The 25,130-nt window shown below is 40.2% G+C and overlaps 1 protein-coding gene across 1 annotated transcript in view; it reads left to right on the top strand.

The window, feature by feature from the left end:
- Window positions 1–25,130, top strand: part of CSMD1 (CUB and Sushi multiple domains 1) — a 2,005,298-nt gene that overhangs the window by 1,327,043 nt on the left and 653,125 nt on the right. Inside the window, exon 7 of the mRNA XM_043454305.1 lies at window positions 20,500–20,577. Coding sequence (XP_043310240.1) covers window positions 20,500–20,577 — 78 coding nt within the window. The remainder of the gene's footprint in view (window positions 1–20,499; window positions 20,578–25,130) is intronic.

Genomic DNA, 25,130 nt, shown 5'->3' with positions numbered 1-25,130 from the left:
GGACTAATTTCCTTCAGGATGGACTGGTTTGGCCTCCTTGCTGTTCAAAGGATCCAACACCACAGGGTGGGGAAATGGAAAAGCATTCTGATGAGACTCTTTCTTTATATCCAGATGTTTGCTGTGTTTTGGGGGGAAAAAAGAATAAAAACTCTTGGTTTTAGTTTTATATTTGTTAAGTGTTAAACTTTTCAAATGTTTGTGTTTGATAATTACTAAAATAGGACGAATAAAGATTATATTGCGGATGCATATTTTTGTTTTTCTAATCTATACGTGTTTTTGAAAAACTCTCTAGCTGACATTTTACTTTCACAACGTCTGTAAAGAACTGAAAGATAAAAGATCGCGGTGCTGTCTGATCACCACCCGAACTTCTCTCTGAGAAAGGTGAAGACATTTGAGCTAGATGTTCCTTCTTCTCTGATTTATTATGCTAATTGGCTCTGGGGCAACAATACACAAACCTGTCGGTACAGAGGTGCTGCGCAGATTCTCAGTCTCCTAGTTACATAGACTCTTTTGGGGTGGAATAAAACAGGGAATGCATTCCTCCCCCTCCGAGCTGAACTGCCTCCTAAATTTTCCAGCTTTCCCACAATGCTGTGGGTTGGTTCCTTTACCTCGACGGCATTCGCATCTACCAGTATGTTCACAGCATCCAAGACCCAGGCACCGTGTAGCCTTCTGACAGCCTTCCTTCCCTCCCCAAGCCTCCCCAAGCAGCAGTCCTGTAGGTGACCCAGCAGCACAGACTCTGACGCTGGCTTTGTTTGACTCCATGTCATTTCAGCCACTCACATTCAAGGTCAGACCAGGGAACTCATGATGGGCTGAACTGCACTAGCTCCAATGCCTTGCCCACTCTGCATAGAGGATACCAACCATGGGGGGAGGGAGGCTTGAGGGGTCAACGGTGCCATCAACAGCAAGATGGCAGAGCCCTGGTGGGCCCTGCACTGAATAACACCTACGCCCTTACTTGTAGGGAAGACAGGGTTGAAATCGTTCAGTTGGTTCATGATATCTTCTTTAAGTACACTGTGTTCTGGTAACCCCCTGGAGAGCAGGGTCCCTGTCCTGGGCTGGTTTCCCTTGCACCTAATTGAGCCCCCTGCATGGGTTTGGGTATCCAGGTGTCTAGGTTGCTGCTGGGACTAGACCAGGAGCCCAGAAGAAAGTCTTTGGCTACTCCTTGCTAGGTTCTTTTTCTGCTCCCAGGTAAACAGAGATGGGTGCAGAGCAGGGGGACTAAGCAGTCTGTTTAGTAGCACCAAAATGCCCTGTTTTCAGCTCCCTGGGGACAAAAGGTGTCTGTTCCAAAGGGACAGATTGGGAAATTTAATTAGAGGGTTTAAAATGAAAACAAAAGCAAAACAAGGATGTATATGTCTTAAGAAAACTAGTTCCTCAAATTCACAACAAAATTACCTGAATCAGGACAAGGATTAATTTTTCCACTGTGGTTGACAAGAATTTTCCTAAGAACTGAAGACGCCCCTCAGCTGGATGTCAAACACTGAATTACAGATTGGAGATTTTTGGGTGATTCTATAGGATCCAGATATATGGTCCTGAAGGGGTATTGTAATTCCCTATAATAGATCAATTGCTCTCATTTTCCTAGAGGGATTTTTCAACATATATAACCATGTCTGCTCCATCACTTGGAAGCAGAATGTTTCCACCCTCTGGCAAAGTTGCAGAGGCTTAGTATTTTTTAAAAGTTATTTATTTCTAAGTCAGCAAATGTGTATTCAGCCGCTCCATCATGTCAGACTCGTTGTGACCCCATGGACTATAGCCCAGGGGGCTCCTCTGTCCATGGGATTTTCCAGTCACGAATACTGGAATGGGTTGCCATTTCCCTATCCAGGGGATTATTCTCAACCCAGGGACTGAACCCACATCTTCTGCATTGCAGGCAAATTCTTTACTACTGAACCACCAGGGAAGTCAGCAAATACATACACGTGTGTGTGTGTGTGTGTGCATGTGTGTGTGTGTGTGTGTCTGTTGTGGGCGCATATACAGTTTTTTTTTATGTATATTTTATGTATCATGAAGTAGTCAATATTTTACACATACACAAGTATACAATTTAACAGTATTTAGAAAATGTATTGAATTGTCCAATCAGCACAATTCAGTTTTAAAACAGTTCAATTGCCCACCCCCCACAAAATTCCTTTTACCTTCTTTCACTTTCCATTCTCACCCCCCACCCCGAGGGAACCACTAAACTGTTTTCTCTTCCTATATATATTTGACTTTTCCAGACATTTCGTATAAATGGAATAATGCAATTTATAGTTTTTCATGTCTTCTTCTTTCACTCAGCATAATGTTTTTGAGGTTCATCCAACCTGTAGCATGATCATTCTTTCCTATTGCTGAATAGTATTCCATTGTATGGATGTACTACATTTCTTTTAAAAAAAACCAAACCTATATTTTGAATAGAAGCTATATGACACTGGGATAAGTGTGTTAGGAATTTAGAGAAAATTCAAGATATGGAGCTTACTCTAAAGGTCCTTAGAATTTTATTAGAGGGGCAAAATTAAGACATATGCAACAATAAACAAAATTGTAACTATGTGTGGTGATGGATGTTAACTAGGCTTATTGTAATGATCATGATAGAGAATTTACAAATACCCAATTATTATGTTGTGATTAAAACATACCTAAAACTAGGTTACAGTTAACACAGATTTAAGCTACATGGGTAGACTTATATACAGATTATTTTTTCAATAATAAATTCTACAGTATTACCCAATCTGAGGTTAGTTGAATCTGGAACAGTGGAGTCAGAAGAACCCCATACATAGAGGGCCAACTGTAAGTTTTTTGCAGATTTTCAACCATGTAGAGGGTCAGTGTCCCTAACACTTGCATTATTGAAGAGTTCACTCTAATGTTTTGTATCAGTGATAGTTCAGTGAAAAAAAGTGCCTGAAGAAGAAAAGTAACATTAATTTTTAAATTTATTTTTTGAAGTATAGTTTATTTGCAATGTTGTGTTAATTTTTACTGTACAGCAAACTGAATATACATACATATATTTATATATATATATATATATATATGCACACACATTTTTTCATATTCTTTTCCATTATGGTTTATCCCAGGATATATTGAGTACAGCTGCCTGTGTTATACAGAAGGAACTTGGAACTTGTTTTTTATCCACCCTGTGTATCATGGACATGAACTTGGGCAAACTCCAGGAGATGGTGAGAGACAGGGAGGCCTGGCGTGCTGCGGTCCATGGGGTCACGAAGAGTTGGACACGGCTTGGTGACTGAACAGCAACAGCAATGTATGATGGTTTGTTTCTGCTACACCCAAACCCCCAATCCATCCCTCCTCACTCCCTTGGCCACTACAGTTCTCTTCTCTTTGTTGTGAATCTGTTTCTGTTTCACAGAGAAGTTCACTTGTGTCGTAGATTCCCCGTATAAGTGATATCATATGGTATTTGTCTTTCTGTTTCACTTAGCATGGTAATCTCTAGGTCCATCCGCGTTGCCATAAATGGCATTATTTCACTCTTTCTATAAGGCTGAGTAGTATTCCACTGTATATATGTATCACATCCTCTTTATCCATTCATCTATTGATGGACATTTAGATTGTTTCCATATCCTGGCTATTGTGAATAGTACTACTATGAGCATCGAGGTGCATGTTCAGAGGAAAGTAACATAAAAAATAGCATTTCAGAAAGATAAACTGGTAGAGCTATGTAAGATGAATTGCAGTGGAGGAATTCTGAGGTCAGAGGCATTAGCTGGATGATTCTAGAAGAGATTCTGATAAGGGACTAAACAGAGTTGACTACAGTGAATAGCGAGGGGATGCCTAGATGGACTCTCCCCCAGTCTCCTCTCCTTCCCACCCACCCCCACCCAGGGAGGGGGCCAGCGAGGTGAGGGTTCCCAATTCCAGAGACACGCCGGACTCTTCCCCGGCTCCAAGTCTTCATTTGCTGCTGGAACGCCTTCATTTTCTCAGACCTCTGCTCTCTCAGAAAGGCCTCCTGAGTAACCTGGCCCGTCATCCACCCTGTCATTCATTGCCTCACCTCCCTACTGATTTTCTTCCAGCATGCTTATCACAGAGCATGAACCATGATTATCTTTTTTACCGCCTTCTTTTCCATGCCCTTCATGCCAGGGTCTGCCTTCTGTATTCTTGACTTTATCTCTATCTAACACAGTGTCTGCTGTACCTTAAAAGCTATTCACTGAATATATACAACTTGCATGTGAGACATTTCACAAGAAAAGTGGCTAGGACACGGAAGTGAGTTCTCGCTAAGAAGACAGGGCAGTAGGGGAGAGAAGGAGGTTTCTGCAGGAACGTGAAAGCCTCTGCTGTGGATATGTGGCATCTCTGCCCATGCAGTGGACAGCTATCAGAAACAGCCCCGTGAGAGGCAGCGGACAAGAACAGAGGGAATGCAGTCAGGGTTGAGAAAGTGTTGGCTGTAGCCGTGAAAGCCTGTATATTTCACAGGGACTAAAACAAACAAAAACAAAACAACCTAGAAGGTAGATGAGTCCCCAGGAGAGCCGGAAAAGAAAAAGGCACGGACCAAGTCCTGGGAGACATACTGTGTTCCCCCGGTGCCTTGCTCTTGGGCAACTTCAGCCCATCAGGGCTTCTGGTTGTTTGTGTTTCTTTCTTTCTGTTGGGGTGTGCTGGTGGTGGTTCTTCTGGGTTGTTCTTCGGTGGCTTGTTCTTGGGCTTATCTCTCTTTCTTTTATTGCTTTCTGGTGTTTGCTGTTTTCTTCTTGTTGTTGGGTTCTCTGGGGCTCTTGTGGTGGGGTGGGTGGTTTATGGTGGTGTTGGTGTGTGTCTGTCGAATGGTGTTGGGCTGGATTGTCTTTTTGGGGGTTTGTTGGTGGGGTGGTTGCTTGTGTGAGTGTTGGTCTTCTGTGGCTTCTGTGTTGGTGTGTGTGGTAGGTTCTGGGGTTTGGTGTGTGTTCTGGGTGTTGATGTTGGGGTGGGGGTGTCTGCTCTGTGGGTTCTCTGTGGGGCTGTGCTGGCTTTGTGGGCTGTTCTTTTTGTTGGGGGGTGGGCTCTGGGGTCTTGTTACTCTTCCTTCTGCGCTTTGGTGGGTTTTGTGGTTGTGGGTGTAGTTGGGCTTTGGCTTTCTGTTGCTGGGTGTTGTTGCTGAGGCTCGGGTGTTGGGGGTGTTTTGGGTGTCTGTGTCTGGTTGTGTTTGTGGGGACTTTGTGGTGGTGGGGTGGGTTGTTTGTGTGTATTTGCTGGTTTCTTGTGTTTGGAGAGGGGTGGGGTGGCTGTGATTCCTGTGTTGTGTTGTGCTTGGATTGTGGCTTTGTTCTTTTGGGGTTGTCTTTGGTTGGGTTGGGTCTGGGTGGCTGTTGGGTTCTGTTTGCTGGGGGGGGCTGGGTGTGGTGGTGCTGGGGGGTTTGGGTAGGAGGCCACTGGTGCCACATTTGGGATTCAGTGCCTGTTGCAGGTGTGTGTGTGTGGTGTGTGTGGTGTGGTGTGTGTGTGTGTGTGTGTGTGTGTGTGTGTGTGGTGTGTGTGTGTGTGTGTGTGTGTGTGTGTAGGGATGCACTCTGGCTGCACCCAATTTGGGATTTCAGTTCTGTTGCAGGGGTGTGTGCGTGTGTGTGTGTGTGTGTGAGAGAGAGAGAGAGAGAGAGGAGGGAGTTCTCTGTTTCTAAGATTCCATCCACCTGCAGCTCCAAGCAGCCCACAGGTTCATGGGACACGTTTGCTCTGGGTGGGGGATATATAGGCCATTAGAAAATAACAGAAGAATTTATCTCACAGAGTAAATGAATATGCACAATAATTGTTTGAAATGCAAATATAAACGAGATAGCATTTTTAAATTATCAAACTGGTGAATATTTTCTTTTCTATACTCTATAAAATAAATAACGAAGAAGGACATACTTACTGTATAGGAACTAGACTCAATATTTTGTAATAACTTATAAGGAAAAAGAATCTGGAAAGATACATATTTCTGAATCACTTTGTTGTGCACCTGAAGCAAACAAAACAATGTAAATCAGTTATGTGCATTTGTACTCAGTCACGTCTGACTCTTTGAAACCCTATGGACTGCAGCCTGCCAGGCTCCTCTGTCCATGGAATTTTCCGGGCAAGAATATTGGAGTGGGTTGCCATTTCTTCCTCCAGGGAATTTTCCTGACTTACGGATTGAACCTGTGTCTCCTGTATTAGCAGGCAGGTTCTTTACCACTGAGCCACCCAGGAAGCCCCTAAGTCAATGTGATTCAGTACATACCTTTTGTTATAAAAGGATTAACATTAATCGATGTTGAACCTTGTTTAAGGAGCTAACATACCAGTTCATTCAAAAATTTCTTAGATAACATTTTGAAGAGTCAATCAGATTCTGATTTTGAAAACTTCAGTTTTATAGTACATGTTTACTAATAATTACTTAAGTATTGCCTTGTGTAATGCAATAACTGTCCTTAAAAAGAAAACTTAAATGTAAAGTGTGGTTAAAACAAGTGGTATTTTTTATGAAGGAAAAAGCAGCTCCTGATAAACCAATCAGTTCTAGAATCAGACCAGCAGCTCCAGGACGGCTCTGCCCTCCCAAGCCCTATGCTTGTGTGCACTCTAAGTCCGTTCAGTTGTGTCTGACTCTTTGTGACCCGATGAACTGTAATCAGGCTCTTCTTTCCATGGGGTTCTCCAGGCAAGAGTACTGGAGTGGGTTGCCATGCCCTCCTCCAGAGGATCTTCCTCACTCAGGGATCAAACTCATGCAGTCTCTTTTGTCTCCTACATTGGCAGGCGGGTTCTTTGCCACTAGCACTACTTGGGAAGCCCCCATAAGCTCTATAACCTACAATAAATTATTTAACATCTTTGTAACTCAGTTTTCCTCTGTAATAAACAGCATAAATCTTATACACATCCTGAAATTAAGCAGGATGTGTAAAAGCCCTTAGCAGAGTGTCAAATACATAGTAATCTTCCCATGCAACTCTGATGGTACAGAATCTGCCTGCAATGTAGGAGACCCAGATTCAAACTCTGGGTCAGAAGATCCCTTGGAGAAGGGAATGGCTACCCACTCCTGTCAGTATTCTTACCTGGATAATCCCATGGACAGAGGAGCCAGGCGGGCTACAGGCCATGAAGTTGCAAAGAGTCAGACCCGATTGAGTGACACTAATGCTTTAAAAGTTATTACTCAATAAGAATATCATAATGCTAATAATATTCTATTAGATGTTTACAGTATTTCTAGTGGATTCAAGGGAGTACATGAAAAGTTTAAAAATATGGTGATAAATACCAAGGCATCACATGGCAACACTCAGACTTATGAACGAGGAATGTCCACTGAATTGGAGGAGAGCTGGAGAGTGTGGGGTCTGTAAGTGGGGGAGGGGAGGTGACATCACAGGCAAGGAGGATCTGGAGAACTGACCATAGGAGGTAGCAACAGGCAGGGTGGTGACCGCTCTCCTTGATAATGGCAGTGTTCAGGTTAGGAGTGAATGGGGAGAGGTGAAAGGAAGATGATTCCCAGGAGGTGTTTCCTCTCTCTCTCCAGGACAGGAGAGAAAAGGGCCAGACAACGCTGGGGAGTGTGGACCAGACGGTGTTTTCTCTAGTTGTTCTCTGCTTGCACGCTTGCTTTTTTGCTCATTTGCTTTGTTTCGGTTCATAAAGATAGAAAGTGAAACAACATGTTTGTGTAATGATGGAATCAATCAAGCAGAGAAAAGAAAAATGGTTATGCAGAAGGAGAAAAAATGATGGCACTGAGGAGATGAGCCCTAGTGCGGAGGTGAGGGCTCTAGTCTTAGGTGGAAAATGACTTTACCATCTGTGATAACAGCCGTAAGATCCTGGGATTATACAGATTTTTATCAGTATGAACATGAACTTTGCATTTATAATAATTAACAGAGAATAGGAAAATGGATCCAGATTCAGATATTTAGTAATTAAGTTATTTAACTATAGTGATACTTTGATATAGTTTTTAAAAATGTGTTTAAAATGCAAAGTGATTTGAATTTTGATGATACTTCCTTAATATAAAACACAAAATCTAATGAAGAAATGTGAAACAGTTTGGGTAAAGGGTGATATAATGGGATATATTAATGAAGGAGATTAATATTTTGAAAGTGTTTCTAAAATATCATGGTATGAATGCTTAAGGGAAAAAGTGAGCCTTACAGCAAGTGAAAGAATGCAAACCACTGGGATTCCACAAAATATATTATTTTTAAATCACTTATTTTTCTCTTCAGAACAAAAAGATTAACAAAAATCTCTCAGATAATCCAAAAGTTTAGATTCTTCCCCAATAATAAAGGAAAACAAAACAAAACAAAAAAAATTTCTAGTCAGCCCATAAACCAAGAATATTTTTCTGAAAAACTCCTAGTTTTCCCAGTTCAAGAAAAAGTGAAGGCCCTGAAGAGCATGTGCTCTAGAATGTGAGCTGATGCCTCTCCATTCTTCTGTCAGAGAACAAAGCTTTCTTTGCTTCTGAAGCAAACTCAGTCCTGTTCTATTGGCTCAAGGACACTGAGCAGGACTGTTCTTGAGAACTGGCTCGGGAGGGTTTGTAAGGAAAGTCCTTGAGTTAATAAGCAAAGTAAAAATGTATGCTGCAGTTCCTAAAGATCTCTGATTGAAGTTTAAACAAAGAAGTCTTCTTTGAAAGTCCCAAGTAAAAAATGCCAGGCTAAGGAAGGTGGAGCTGGCCTGGGAGCCCTGTGAGTTATCAGATCTCCTTGTGGTGGTGGTGATCACTGAATCCTGAGGACCCCGTCCCTGGATCTTGGACCCCCACAAGCCTGCAGAAGCTTCATGTAGTTGGAAGGACCCAAGACTGGTGGGATCTGGGGAGAACTGAATCGAGTTGCTCAAGCTGGTCAGTGTGAGGGAACCACAGAGATCAAGCCCTGAGCTTTTGAAGTGGGAGCATTGACTCCAAGACCCTAGACTACCAGAGAACTAACCCTAGGAAGTATCATGAGAACTCACACAAAGGAAACCACTTGAATACAAGACCCAGCATCACCAACCACCAGTAGCACCCTGTGCAGGATGCTTTATCTAAACAACAAACAAAATAAAAATACAAACCCTATCATCAGCAGACAGGATTACCACCTCAGTCAGCCTTGCCCATCAGAGGAAAAACAAGCAAACAAACAAAAACTCAGCACAAATCTCACCCTATATGAAGCTTACACAAAGCACTGGACCAGCCTTAGGAGGGCAGAAATCAAAAAGAAAAAAGAATTCAACCTTGAAGCCAGGGAAAAGGAGACCTCAAACACAATAAATTAAAAAACAGTAGTGAAAAGGCAGAGAAATACTACACAAATGAAGGAACAAACTAGAAACACAGAAGTTCAAATAAATGAAGAGGAAACAGGCAAACCTGAAAAAGAATTCAGAATGATGACAGTAAAGATGGTCAAAAACCTTGAAAACAAAATGGAGGAAATGCAAGAATCAATGAACAAAGACCTAGAAGAATTAAAGAATAAACATACAGAGATAAACAAAACAATTATTGAAATTAAAAATACTCTAGAAAGAATCAATAGCAGAATATCTGAAACAAAAGAACAAATCAGAGAGTTGGAAGGTAAAATGGTGGAAATAACTTCTGAAGAGCAGAATAAAGTAAAAGAATGCCAAGAACTGAGGATAGTATCAGAGACCTCTGGGAAAATATCAAACACACCACATTCAAATTATAGGGATCCCAGAAGAAGAAGAGAAAAAGAAAGGGTATGAGAAAATTTTTGAAGAGATTATAGTTGAAAATTTCCCCAACATGGCAAAGGAAATGGTCAATCAAGTCCATGAGGCACAAAGTGTCCCATACAGGATAAACCCAAGGAGAAATACGCCAAGACACATACTAATCAAACTAACAAAGACTAAACACAAAGAAAGAATATTAAAAGCAGCAAGGGAGAAGCAACAAGTAATATACATGGGAAACCCCACATGCTAACAGCTGATCTTTCAGCAGAAACTCTACAGTCATGAAGGGAATGGAAGGATATATTTAGAGTATTGAAATGGAAAAAAAATCTACAACCAAGATTACTGTACCTGGCAAGGATCTCATTTAAAATTGATGGAGAAATAAAAAGCTTTTCAGACAAGCAAAAGTTAAGAGAATTCAGTACCACCAAACCAGCTTTACAACAAATGTTAAAGGGACTTAAATAGTCAAGAAATACAAGAGAAGAAAAAGATCTACAAAATCAACCCCAAACAGTTAAGAAAATGGCAATAGGAACATATATATCAATAGTTACTTTACATGTAAATAGATTAAATGCTCCACCCAAAAGACACAGACTGGCTGAATGGATACAAAAACAAGACCCACATAAATGCTGTCTATAAGAAACCCACTTCAGATGTAAAGACACAAATAGACTGAGAGTGAGAGGATGGAAAAATATATTCCATGTAAATGGGAAGCATAAGAAAGCTGGAGTAGCAATCCTCATTTCAGACAAAACAGACCTTAAAATAAAGAAAATTGCAATAGATAAGGAAGGACACTACATAATGATCAAGGGATCAATCCAAGAGGAAGACAAAACAATTGCAAAAATCTACACGCCCAACATAGGAGCACCTCCATACATAAGACAAACACTAACAGACATAAAAGGAGAAATTGACAGCAACACAATAATAGTAAAACTTTTAATACCCCATTCACACCAATGGACAGATCATCAAAACAGAAAATTAATAAGGAAACACAAGTCTTAAATGGCACATTAGATGAGATGGATCTCATTGATATCTTCAGGACATTCCATCCAAATGCAGAAGAATACACCTTCTCAAGTGTACATGGAACATTCTCCAAGATAGACCACATCTTCAATCACAAATCAAACCTCAGTAAATTTAAGAAAATTGAAATTATATCAAACATCTTCTCTGGTCACAATGCTATGAGACTAGATATCAATTAAATGAGAAAAACTGTAAGAAACACAAACACATGGTGATTAAACCACACATTTCTAAATAACCAACATGTTACTGAAGAAATGGGAAATAAAAAAAAATTCTGGAAACAAATGACATGAAAACATGACACCTTAAAACCTATGGGATGCAGCAAAAGCAGTTCTAAGAGGGAAGTTTAGAGCAATACAATCCTACCTCAAGAAACAAGAAAAACATTGAATAAACAGCCTAAATTTACACTTAAAACAAGTGGAAAAAGAAGAAGAAGAACAACAACAACAAAAAATTAGCAGAAGGAAATAAATCATAAAGATTCAGGGAGAAATAAATGAAAAAAAAATAGTAATGATTTATAAATCTAGAAGCTGGTTCTTTGAGAAGATAAACAAAATTGACAAGCCTTTAGCCAGACTCATCAAGAAAAAAAGAGGGAAGAATCAAATAAACAAAATTAGAAATGAAAGAGGAGAGGTTACAGCAAACAATGCAGAAATACAAAAGATTATAAGAGACTTTTATGAAAAACTATATGGCAATAAAATGGATAACCTAGAAGAAATGGACAGGTTCTTAGAAAAGTTCCATTTTCCAAGACTGAACCTGGAAGAAATAGAAATTATGAATAGCCCAATTACAAGCACTGAAATTGAAGCTGTGATCAAGAATCTCCCAGAAAACAAAAGCCTAGGACCAAAATGCTTCACAGGAGAATTCCATCAAATATTTAGAGAAGAGAGAATGCCTATCCTTCTAAAACTCTTTCAAAAAATTGTAGAGGAAGGAACACTTCCAAACTCATTCTATGAGGCCACCATCACCCTGATACCAAAACCAGACAAAGACAACACAAAAAAGAAAAACTATAGGCCAATATTACTGATGAACATAGATGCAAAAATACTCAACAAAATTTTAACAAACAGAATTCAGCAACACATCTAAAAGCTCATATACCATGATCAAGTTGGGTTTATTCCATGAATGCAAGAGTTCGTCAATATTGGAAATCAATCAATATGATACACCATATTAACAAATTGAAAGATAAAAATCATATGATAATCTCTATAGATGCAGAAAAAGGCTTTGACAAAATTCAGCCCCCATTTATGATTAAAACTCTTCCAAAAATGGGTATAGGGCATAGAAGGAACCTACCTCAACATAGTAAAGGCTATATATGATAAGCCTACAGCAAACATTATTCTCAATGGTGAAAAATTGAAAGCATTCACCCTAAGATGAGGAACAAGATAAGGGTGTGCACTTTCACCACTGCTATTCAACATAGTTCTGGAAGTCCTAGCTACAGCAATCAGAGCAGAAAAAAGAATAAAAGGAATTCAGATTGGAAAAGAAGAAGTAAAGCTCTCACTGTTTGCAGATGACATGATACTATACATAGAAAACCCTAAAGATAGTATCAGAAAATTACTAGAGCTAATCAGTGAATTTAGCAAAGTTGCAGGATATAAAATCAATACACAGAAATCACTTGCATTTCTGTATACTAACAATGAAAAATCAGAAAGAGAAATTAATCACCATTGCAACAAAGAAAATTAAATATCTAGGAATAAACTTACCTAAGGAGACAAAAGAGCTGTACACAGAAAATTATAAGACAATCATGAAAGATTCAAAGACAACATAAACAGATGGAGAGATATTCCATGTTCCTGGGTAGGAAGAATCAATATTGTGAAAATGACTATACTACCAAATGCATTCTACAGATTCAAAACCATGCCTATCAAATTACCAATGGCATTTTTCACAGAGCTAGAACAAAGAATTTCACAATTCATATGGAAACACAAAAGACCCCAAATAGCCCAAGCAGTCTTGAGAAAGAAGAATGGAGCTGGAGGAATCAACCTTCCTGACTTCAGATTTTACTACAAAGCTACAGTCATCAGAACAGTATGGTACTGGCACAAAAACAGAAATATAGACCAATGGAACAAGATAGAAAGCCCAGAAATAAACCCATGCACCTCTGGGTACCTTATTTTTGACAAAGGAGGTGAGAATATATAATGGGGCAAAGACAGCCTCTTCAATAAATGGTGCTGGAAAAACTGGACAGCTACATGTAAAAGAATGAAACTAGAACACTTCCTAAGACCAGAAACTATAAAACTCTTAAAGGAAAACATAGGCAGGACACTCAATGACATAAATCAAAGCCAGATCCTCTATGACCCACCTCATAGAGTAATGGAAATAAAAATAAAAGGAAACAAGTAGGACCTGATTAAACTTAAAAGCTGTGGCACAGCAAAGGAAGCTATAAGCAAGGTGAAAAGACAAGCTTCAGAATGGGAGAAAAAATAGCAAATGAAACAACTGACAAAGGGTTAATTTCCAAAATATACAAACAGCTCATACAGCTCAATATCAGAAAAACAACAACCTGATATAAAAGTGGGAGCAAGACCTAAACAGACTTTTCTCCAAGGAAGAAAGACAGAAGGCTAACAAACACATGAAAATATGCTCAACATTGCTCATTATTCAGTTCAGTCGCTCAGTCATGTCCAACTCTTTGCAACCCGATGAATCCCAGCACGCCAGGCCTCCCTGTCCATCACCAACTCCCAGAGTCCACCCAAACCCATGTCCATTGAGTAGGTGATGCCATCCAACCTTCTCATCCTCTGTCATCCCCTTCTCCTCCTGCCCTCAATCCTTCCCAGCATCAGGGTTTTTTCCAATGAGTCAGCTCTTCGCATCAGGTGGCCTAAGTATTGGAGTTTCAGCTTTAGCATCAGTCCATCCAATGAACACCCAGGACTGATCTCCTTTAGGATGGGCTGGTTGGATCTCCTTGCAGTCCAAGGGACTCTCAAGAGTCTTCTCCAACACCACAGTTCAAAAGCATCAATTTTTTGGCACTCAGCTTTCTTCACAGTCCAACTCTCACATCCATGCATGACCACTGGAAAAACCATAGCCCTGACTAGATGGACCTTTGTCGGCAAAGTAACGTCTCTGCTTTTAAATATGCTATCTAGGTTGGTCATAACTTTGCTTCCAAGGAGTAAGTGTCTTTTAATTTCATGGCTGCAATCACCATCTGCAGTGATTTTGAAGCCCAGAAAAATAAAATCTGTCACTGTTTCCACTGTTTCCCCATCTATTTCCCGTGAAGTGATGGGACCAGATGCCATGATCTTAGTTTTCTGAATGTTGAGCTTTAAGCCAACTTTTTCACTCTCCTCTTTCATTGTTAGAGAAATGCAAATCAAAACTATGATGAGATATCACCTCAGTCCAGTTAATATGACCATCATCAAAAAGTCTACAAACAATAAATGCTGGAGAGGGTGTGGAGAAAAGGGCATTCTCTTGCACTGTTGCTGGGAATGTAAATTGATACAGCCATAATGGTAGATGGTATGGAGATTCCTTAAAAGACTAGCAATAAAACCACCATATGACCCAGCCATCCCACTCCTTGGTATATACCCTGAGGAAACCAAAATTGAAAGGGACACATGTATCCCATTGTTCATTGCAGCACTATTTACAATAGCTAGAATGTGGAAGCAACCTAGATGCCCATCGACAGATGAATGGATAAATAATTTGTGGTACATATATACAATGGAATATTACTCAGCCATAAAAAGGAATGCATTTGAGTCAGTTCTAATGAGGTGGATGGCCCTGGAACCTATTATACAGAGTGAAGTAAGTCAGGAAGAAAAAAATATCATATTCTATTGATATATATGGAATGTAGAAAAATGGTACTGAAAAATTTATTTACAGGGCAGCAGTGGAGAAACAGACATAGAGAATAAACTTATGGACATAGGGAGAGGGGAGGAGAGGGTGAGATGTATGGAAAGAGTAACATGGAAACTTACATTACCATATGTAAAACAGATAGCCAACAGGAATTTGCTGTCTGGCTCAGGAAACTCAAACAGGGGCTCTGTATCAACCTAGAGGGGTGGGATGGGAGGGAGACGGGAGGGAGGTTCAAAAGGGGGGAATATATGTATACCTATGACTGATTCATGCTGAGGTTTGACAGAAAACAAACAAAAAGTAACAACCGCCAAAAAAAGAGAAGATGTTAACATAAATAATGGAGTTTGAAATGTCATAGCTACTAACATGATAATATAAAAAGACAATGTAAATATAAAAGATTAATAGCTTATGGACTGTAATTGCTTACCAAATGTAATAGAAAGCTTTGATTAAATAATTATAAGGCAAATATTAGATAACGATTTCTAACAATAAGAAAGCTCAATATATTAATTTTTGTATTTTATATACATAAATATTTTAGACTATTTTATATAGTAAATGTGTAAAATTTATATGCAATATAAAGTATGCAATAATAATACATATAATATATGTAAACATTTACGTATAAGTATATAGTATATAATGTATATATATGTAAATATAACATACAAATTAGATAATATATAACATAAATATGAAAGTGTGTTTGTGTGTATAGTGAGCTCTTGCAATACAAAGCATTTCCAAGGATTTCACTATTATTGCTATTAATGATAGTGAATATTCTTTTGATATGCCACTTAGATGGGATTTTTTAGCCTGAAGAAATTTTAGTAAAATTACAATAATGCTTTGAGTTAATAATATGACCAATAAACGGGGCTTATATTTTTAATTCCAAACCTGGTTTATTTGGATTTGTCAGCAGTTGATATATTCATGTGAAACAGTTTCCTCCGTAGTTTGTGAGGTTTCTCAATGACTTCTGCCTCTGTGTTTAGTAACTTAGCATATTTATGACTCAGAAAGAGTGTTTTATCACTCTTTCCAAGTTTTGAGAACCAGTTATCTAGGCACTCATGGGAAAGAGCAGGGCAACGGGGAAATTTGTTCTGGGTCACTGGTCTTTCTGGAGGCAACTGTCTGCCTTTGCTACCCTCTTCCTCACGGCTGCTGCTTTCCGTGGAAGTGGAAGTCTCTCTCCCCAGCCCTGAAGCCTAGGGAGGGAGGAGGACTCTGGGTGGATGACGGGAGGGGTCTCAGGGGGTAATGAGGGGAGAGACCCTTTGAAGAGGGTCTCATCCTTCTCTTTACAACATTGCTGTCCAGTAAGAGTATGTATTAAAACCAACCAGAAATCAGAGGAGGGGGGCGAGTACAGCAGTATAGCCCCATCATACTGAGGAAAAAAAAAAATCAAAAAACTTCCCTGGTGAATTCCCTAGCTTCACTCAGCTACATACAGTTACTTGCAAAATTACGAAATTTATTAGACTTTTGCTAAAACTTATATGTTCAGATACTATTATTGCACCCTGAAGGTTACTCATTTTTCTTTTTTCTTTTTTTTTTGTTTTCTGAAAGCCTCAAGTCCTGTTTATCTGTTTATTTTGGGTGACATTTGCTTTGAGTTTTCTGCTCTTTATTATCTTGCATCGATTGCCACATTCGTTACTTATTGTGCATTTGTCTTCTCTCTCCTGAGTAACTTCAAGATAGAGTTGTTTCAGCATAGAAGTTTGGTGTCACGGAGAGACATCAAGGCATGCTGGTTCAGAGCAAAGGCAGGCTGGTTCAGAGCAAAGGCAGGCTGGTTCAGAGCGAAGCCGTGCTCTGGGGAGACCTGATGAGGAGACCATGACTCCTCTGCAGGGACAGTGGGTTCCTGATGTGGCTTCCGTTTGCTGTGTTGTCTGTCACCAGGACACAGATGTGGAGGGAGCAGGGAGAGGAATGGTTCTCTGGAAGGGTGTCCTGAGTGGACGGGGAGGTGGGGATGCCCACCGGGGAGCACCCTGTGGGGTGACCCCTGTGGACGGGAGGAGCCGGAGCAGCAGGGGTGGAGGGAGACGGGCTGCACGGGGGTTCATCCAGACGGTCTCAGTGACGCCAGGGCCCTTGCGAACAGTTCTGGAAATGTACACCATCCCGTGGGGATGGAGTACCCCATCCCAGGGACAGTGGGGTAGTCCCTGATATAATCTGTCCCTGAAGACGTGGTCCCTGAGGGTCACCTGAGGGGGCTGGCAGCAAGCAGCCACCACTGGCCACTCCTTCCATGCGGGTCCATCAATGGGGAGCTCCCCATGTTGGCCAGGAGTGCTGTCCACTCCAGGAGCCTCACAGTCTAGCCATGGCGCTGGTCAGAATGATCGGTTAGAACCACATTACCACACAGGCCTGACTTCCTCAGTGAGCTCCCTAAGGTGTGTAAAGTCCCTTCACCGTTCTGATGTCCCCTGTTAAAAAAGCATAGGTAAGAACTCATGCTCACGGGCAAAGATTTGACAACCCACATATACAACATTTGAATGTTTTGTCAGGCCACACGACTAGATGAATGGGACCATAATTCAAAATCCAAGGCCAGACCCTGTTGTATTATGTCAAGAAGGGAACATTCCACTCATCACTCCTGGGTTCAGCTAAACATGCAGAGTCATGGAAACAAAGAGATCATGCAAATAATATTTTTAAAAAATCAAGCATACTTTAAGTATCTTTGACATTAATTTCTCATTTAAATGCTTTCTTCTCTGTAATCATCTTCTGTGTTTTTTCACTCTTTTAACCTTCTTGAGGCTTTCAATGGCTAAGTCGAAGATCTCTCTTGATAAATGTCACACAGCACTTGAAAATATGTGGGATCTCTTCAGATATCCTTTGATACTGATTTCTAACATCAGTTCAGTTCAGTCGCTCAGTCATGTCCAACTCTTTGCAACCCCAAGGACTGCAGCATGCCAGGCCTCCCTTTCCATTGCCAACTCCCAAAGCTTGCTCAAACTCATGTCCACTGAGTTGATGATGCCATCCAACCATCTCATCCTTTGTCATCCCCTTCTCTTCCTGCCTAAATCTTTCCCAACATCAGGGTCTTTTCCAATGAGTCAGTTGTTTGCATCAGGTGGCCAAAGTATTGGAGTTTCAGCTTCAGCATCAGTCCTTCCAATAAATATTCAGGACTGATTTCCTTTAGGATTGACTGGTTTGATCTCCTTGCAGTCCAACGGACTCTCAAGAGTCTTCTCCAACACCACAGTTCAAAAGCACCAATTCTTAGGCGCTCAGCTTTATTTATAGTCCAACTCTCACATCCATACACGACTACTGGAAAAACCATAACTTTGACTAGATGGACCTTTGTTGGCAAAGTAATGTCTCTGCTTTTTAATATGTTGTCTAGGTTGGTCATAACTTTTCTTCCAAGGAGCAAGTGTGTTTTAATTACATGGCTGCTGTCACCATCTGCAGTCATTTTGGAGCCCCCAAAAATAAAATCTGTCACTGTTTCCACTGTTTCCCCATCTGTTTGCCCTGAAGTGATGGAACCGGATGCCATGATCTTAGTTTTAGTCTCCTCTTTCACTTTCATCAAGATGCTCTTTAGTTCTTCTTTGCTTTCTGTCATAAGGATGGTGTCATCTGCATATCTGAGGTTATTGATATTTCTCCCTTCAATCTTGATTCCAGCTTGTGCTTCCTCCAGCCCAGTGTTTCTCATGATGTACTGATTTCTAACATAGTTCCACAGTGATAAGAGAACAGAGTGCTTGATTTCAATACCTTTAGACCGTGAAATGTTTAGACCTTTTTTTAATGTCTAGATATGTTTCAGTATCTCCTGGTTTATAGTATATGGGAGCTTGAATAGAATTCATACCCTGATGTTGTGTGGACATTGCATAAATCTTAATCATGTTGAATTGGTTCATAATGCTTTTCAGGTCTACTGCATCCTTCTACTTCTCTCTGTTTTCATACTACTAATTTTTGAGAGTTTGATATAGAAACTCCAACTAAACATCTTAATTTATCTACTGAAAAAAATAATTGTAGTATATAGCAGAACTATCTGTAATTTTGTTCTGTATTTTCCAAGTCTCCTGCAAATGTGTTACTATGCTTTCATAATTTAAAAAAATAAAAATTAGGAAAAATATTTTGAAAAATAATCCAATGGTCTTTTAGGTAGAAATAATACCTGCTTGGGCTTCCCTGATAGGTCAGTTGGTAAAGAATCTGCCTGTAATGCAGGAGACTCCAGTTTAATCCCTTGGTTTTGAAGATCCACTGAAGAAGGGATAGGCTACCCACTCCAGTGTTCCTGGGCTTCTCCTGTGGCTTAGCTGGTAAATAATCCACCTGCAATACAGGAGACCCATGTTCAAGCCCTGGGTTGGGAAGATCCCCTGGGGAAGGGAAAGGCTATCCACTCCAATATTCTGGCCTGGAGAATTCCATGGACTGTATAGTGCGTTGGTTCGGAAAGAATCAGACACAACTGAACAACTTTCACTTAAACTTTCAATACCAGCTTGCCATTATGCTTGTGCAATGGTTATGAATTGGCTCCAAAGCAAGGAGCATAACCCAGGACCAAGCAGTCAGGCAGGAAGAATTCTCCTCTGCTCAGGACAGTGTCAGTTTTGTGTTCTGTTCAGATCTTCAGCTGATTAGATGAGGCCCAGCCACCTGGAGAGGGGCAAGCTGCTCTACTCAGTCTAGGGATTGAATATTTACTCTCTTCCCAAAACCCCCTTCACAGAAACATCCAGAAACACATCTGACAAGATAACTGGGCACTCTGTGCCCCAGTCAAGTTGACGTATAAACTAACCATCACACCCCTTTTACAGATAAATTGACAGGCTCTGAGTTAACTTACATAGGCAACATAGATACCAGGTTGTGAGCAAAGATTTGAACCCAGAGTTTCATGGTATTCTAGGTCCATATATGTAAATCATATGTAAGCATGTAAATCATAAATATTTGCTATTTTTTGATTTTAATAGAATACATTTGATGTTTAAAGCAAATTATTTCATATTAAAATTTCACTTTCTAGTTTCTTCCCACAAATGACTTCCCACATTTTTCCCCCCAGAAATGACCAGAGAAGTAGAATTTCTTAAAATATTTGATGTAGGACTTAGAAAAATCAAGAAATATTTACAGTTGAGAACTATAATTTTAGAAATCAATACCATACATGTATTTTTATATTGCCTATAGGTTTAAGAGTCTAGAAGTACTGATGTCCTTTTATTTAACATTTTATTCCAAGCACTCAGAACAGAATTTCCTCATACTAGCTCCCCACCAATGAATATTTGTTAAATTTTGAGTGATTAAATGACTAGATGAATAAGTAAATACCTTTTATCTGTCCTCAAAATTTTTCATGAATGTAACAGGATTAGAAAGTGGTGGTAAGCAGATTTGGATGTAGACGATAATCTCACCACATATTATTTTTGCTTCTAACACTGTGATTATAAGATACGATCTTGCTGGCGGATAGCCTTGCATTAATTATTCACAAGCTCTTGTACTTGGTTTAGTTTGCATCATTCACCCCTTAGAACATGTCCCATATTCCAGGGGTTGGTAAGAAAGCAGTTATGACTGGAGATGCTGTGAAGATAAAATGCAGTTTCACGATATTGCTCCAAGTCTTAGCTAAAACGTTTTTGTTTCTTCCAGTGAAAAAGGCGATTGAATTGAAGTCAAGAGGAGTCAAGGTGATGCCCAGCAAGGACAGCAGCCATAAGAACTCTGTCTGTAAGTCACCCTCTCCCTGTATGAGGATGGATGTGTCCATTAGAGGGAAGCACTTCTGGAGAAATGCTTCTCTAAACTGCCTTCCCCACTGCATCTCGTTCTGCTCTCCTACCTTCGAAAATGTTTTCTGGGAGAGAGAGTCTGTACTAACTTCACTCTATTTGGAGAGAGCGTGTGTTCATCTTAATTCTAAGTGTATCTTACTCTGCCTGTGCCCTCTGCCCTCATGGGCCACGGTCTGAGACTGGACCTTCCAGAGTTCTCTGTTAAGTAGCTGTTCCACCCTCAGGTGTTTAGATCCTAGCTTCTCTTTCCATTCTAGTGTATACTCAAGTGTATACTCCCTGTTTGATAATTATGGGTGGTATTATTCAAATTGCACTGGGTTTAGTGAAGGAATAAAACTACTGGAGGACAAGAAGAAAGCAAGTACTTATTTCAAAATAAAGGTTTAGTGTTTTGCTGTTGTTAGTTTTCAATTCAGAGTGTTTCCTAAAATGGGGGATGTGGTGTTTATAATTATTTTGAAGTTGATTTTTTTTTAATGAATAAAAACCTTGCAGAAGCAGTCCATAGGAACATAGAACTATGTATTGAGTGAACCCTTCCATCAAATCAACATGAGGTCTGAGACCAGAACAGGCAGACATCAAATGTATCTCTTAGTGCCACATTTAAGCAGGAGCTTTTTTTGTGAAAAAGAAAATAAGTATGTCTGGGTTCTTATCTGAATACAAATTGACAAATGAGTCATAACTCATTGGTATTAGAAAGCGTTCCGTCCTTTCTCCCAACAGTATTACACCACATTTTTTGTTAGACTTGAAAATTAATCATTAGAGGAAATGAAGAATTGAGGAAACTGCAAGCCTTCTAAGATCAGCCTTGTAATAAATGGTAATATGTTATTCATGCGGAAGGTGTGGCTGAGGAAACTAAATTAAGTGCTTCTGAGAAAAGAGGACACAGACTTTGAAGCTGGAGAGACAAGGATTCAATAGCTGTGAGAGTGTTGATTGTATTCAAATCCAAGTTGCCTCATTTATAAAAGTAAAATGGTAATGATTCTTGTTGAGTAGATGAAGCATGGTGTTTATAACTGTTTATATCCTATTCCAGGATAGGGCAGGGAGTGGGCATTCTGCAACCACACCCATTAGGAATGTGCTGTACGTAAAGAAAAGGAATGATTGTACATAGTAGGTCAGCCAAGAATTCAAACAACCTGGATCTTACTTGCCAGAGGAGGAGGTAGGACCCAGAGCATTGACCTTGTTTTCTAAGATCTTAGGAAATAGTTTGACTCCTCACAGGAGGTGAGCCCAGGACACAGCGTCCCTAAAGCCCCATCCAGGACACAACCTTTTCCTAGGAAGCAGTGACGCCCTTCCCATCGTGAAGGGGGCGCACGAAGGTGATGCATGTTTTTTATAGACACGGTGAGCCTTGCTGCAGGCATGCCAGTTGCTGACACTCTTATTAAGTCACTTATATACAGATTCTCTATTTATTTACATTCAGTATTTATATTAAATGTGGTGTCTTTGGTACTTGTCTCATTATTTTTTCAAGTCATTCAATAAACGATGGTCTCTATATTTCTGGGCTTCCCTGGTGGCTCAGAGGGTGAAGAATCTGCCAGCAATCCTAGAGACCCAGGTTTGATCGCTGGATCAGGAAGATCCCCTGGAGAAGGGAATGGCAACCCACTCCAGTATTCTTGCCTGGAGAATTACATAGACAGCGGAGCCTGGCAGGCTAAGGGATTAAAAGAATCAGACATGACTACGGGACTAACACTTCACTTTCACTTTTCTTCACTTGTGGTTTACCCTGAGTGTGGGATTTTTCTTGGAGACAACAGCCTCTGATGTTCTTGAGATTAAATCTAAGTATACAGCCCTCTTGGGCACAGAGAACATAGCTCACTCTGGACCTCAATTCCTCCCCGCTGAGGGTTTGGGAAAGGATGTAAGGAAATACAGAAATGCTTAGCACAGGATCTGACAGCTATGGTTAACTGTTGGTCCACCTCATCTGTGTGGACCTCTGTTTTGATAGTTTTATTTCTACCTGGACGTTTTTGTTTATGAGTCTGTCTTCTTCCCAAGACTCTTCACAGAGTAAGAAATGGGACAGCAGAGGCTGTGTGATTATCCATTGACCACCCCCTCCCTTTGCCCACCCCCCTCCCCCGATCAAAGCCTGAACCTGCTGCCCATCACTGGTGCAGAGCTAGTTTCACTGCAGAACAACAGGAGTGACTGACAAGAGCAGCTGTCCTCTTACTCTGAATACTTACTTTGTATTAGAGTATAGTCAACTGACAATATTGTGTTAGTGTCAGGTTTAGACCAAAGTGATCACATTATGCATATACATGGATCTATTTTTTTCTAATTCTTTTCCTTTTTGTGCAGAGTTCCCTGCTCCATACAGTAGGCCTTTGTTGGTTATCTATTTTAAATATAGTAATGTGTATGAGTCAATTCAGACCTCCCAATCTATCCCCCCTCCATCACTGTTTGCAATAGCCAACACATAGAAAAAACCTAAATGCTGACATATGAATAGGTAAAGGAGTGGTATTTGTTTTTGCTGTTCAGTTGCTGAGTCGTGTCTGACTCTTTGCAACCCCACAGACGGTGACTTGCCAGGCTTCTGTGTCCTCTACTGTCTCTCAGAGTTTGCTCAAGAAATGGTTGTGTATACACAATGGGGTTCTGGGGTGGCTCAGTGGTAAAGAATCCGCCTGTCAATGCAGGAGAGGCAGGTTCGAGAAGATCCCCTGGAGAAGGGAATGGCAACCCAGTCCAGTATTCTCTCCTGGGAAGCCCCATAGACAGAGGACCCTGGTGGGCTATAGTACATAGGGTTGCAGAGTCGAGCATGACTTAGCAACTCACACACACACACATGTACACACACATGCACACATGCATGCACTCACACACAAACACATGCACATGCACACACACACGTGCATGCACACACACACACACCATGGAACATATATTAAATGGAACATAACCCAAGCTAACAAGCACTTAGCAAGTGTTTGGTGATTAAATAAATGAAGAAGGACAAATATCCATGTTGTGGAGCAAAAGCCCTACATATTTTCTCTTTTATGCCTCTCAATGAAATCTGATGACTCATTTGTGAATTTTGCCCTGGAATCACTAAGTCAATTTGTTCCTCCATCCTGCCCTGACTTCATGTTACCAATGAATCCTCAGCAGTTCACTCTAATCCTTAACATGAATCAATTTAACTGTGTAAGGTGGAGTGACCTGAAAGGCCATGTAGATATATAAATTCATCTATATAGTGAGGGCCATTTTCTACATCATCTCTTAGAGTGAAATGACTTACAAATTTAGTTTTTCATCAATTTCATTTATTATTCATTAACGGTGTTTTCAGGAAACCCCAAAGATAATCAAGGTATTAATTCTGAAGAATGCTCTAAGTGTCCAGTTAATTAAAGCTTTAAAGGATCCCAGCATAACTGGGCAGCACACAGCAAGAAGGTTACCTGGGATAACTCAGTCAGCTCCTTCCCATCTGCTTTGCATCCCTGAACAACGGCGGGGGCTCCTCTTCATTCTGGGGTTGAAAGCTCTCGGTACCAAAGGATTCTTAAATTGCTTCCCTTTTTACATGGTGGTAGCTGTAGACTTACTTTCCTTTTCCTTTTCGTCTTGACGTTCTTGTCTACAGAATTCAATGTTAGCAGCGCTAAGTGTGAGAGTCAGGAGGGTAGGTAATCCGTTACTGCCCTTCTAACTCAAAAATGTAAAACTCTGTAGGGAGAAGGACAAACAAAAGCCTTGGTTGTTATTTTTCAGCTAGAGATTGTTCTCCCTGTGTAAAGTTAAAGACAAATGACTTTACAAATTCAATATTGATTTGTTGTAACTCACTCAGAAGAATTGATGGCACATGCTGTGTATTAAACATCTGCAGTTACAACAGTTTATACCCAAGCAGGATAGGACATTTGGTTCAGAGCCATTATTTAATGTAAAGCTGATTGAAACATGGTGGAAAAATGGGAAAATATAATGCATTGTGTTATAAGCTCTTGGAAAAAAATAACAACAGCATACTATGAAATAAATGACCCTAAAATTCTTCTACTTTTGACTGTAAGCCATTTATTTCATTGCCTTTGTTTCCATGAGCAATCAATTTTCTTCCACCTCTGAAAAAATACCTGAAGTGAAACAGAATGGTATTTATTCAAAATTGTCAAATAGTCCTGTTAATGAAAAGCAATTGATAAAATATTGTCTTTTATAATATATTGTCTTTCTCTTTTGTCTCAGACACAGTTATTTGGAAGGGCACATTTTATGAGTTTTGTAGTTCCATTTTTTGGAAAGCAGTGTAAATGATGCCTTAGCTACACTGTACCGTTAAAGATGCAGTTGTAACAATGTAATGTTTGATTTAGCTTCTTAACATGGCGTGGCTCATTAATCCACTATCTAAAACACGCCCTTATAAATGACTGTCCTAGCTGTGCTGGGTCACGCTGTGTTATCCAC

This window comes from Cervus canadensis, chromosome 31 (genome assembly GCF_019320065.1).
Source record: "Cervus canadensis isolate Bull #8, Minnesota chromosome 31, ASM1932006v1, whole genome shotgun sequence".
Lineage (NCBI taxonomy): Eukaryota > Metazoa > Chordata > Mammalia > Artiodactyla > Cervidae > Cervus > Cervus canadensis.
Note: the sequence above shows the minus strand (reverse complement) of the source record. Positions and strands in the feature narration are given on the sequence as shown.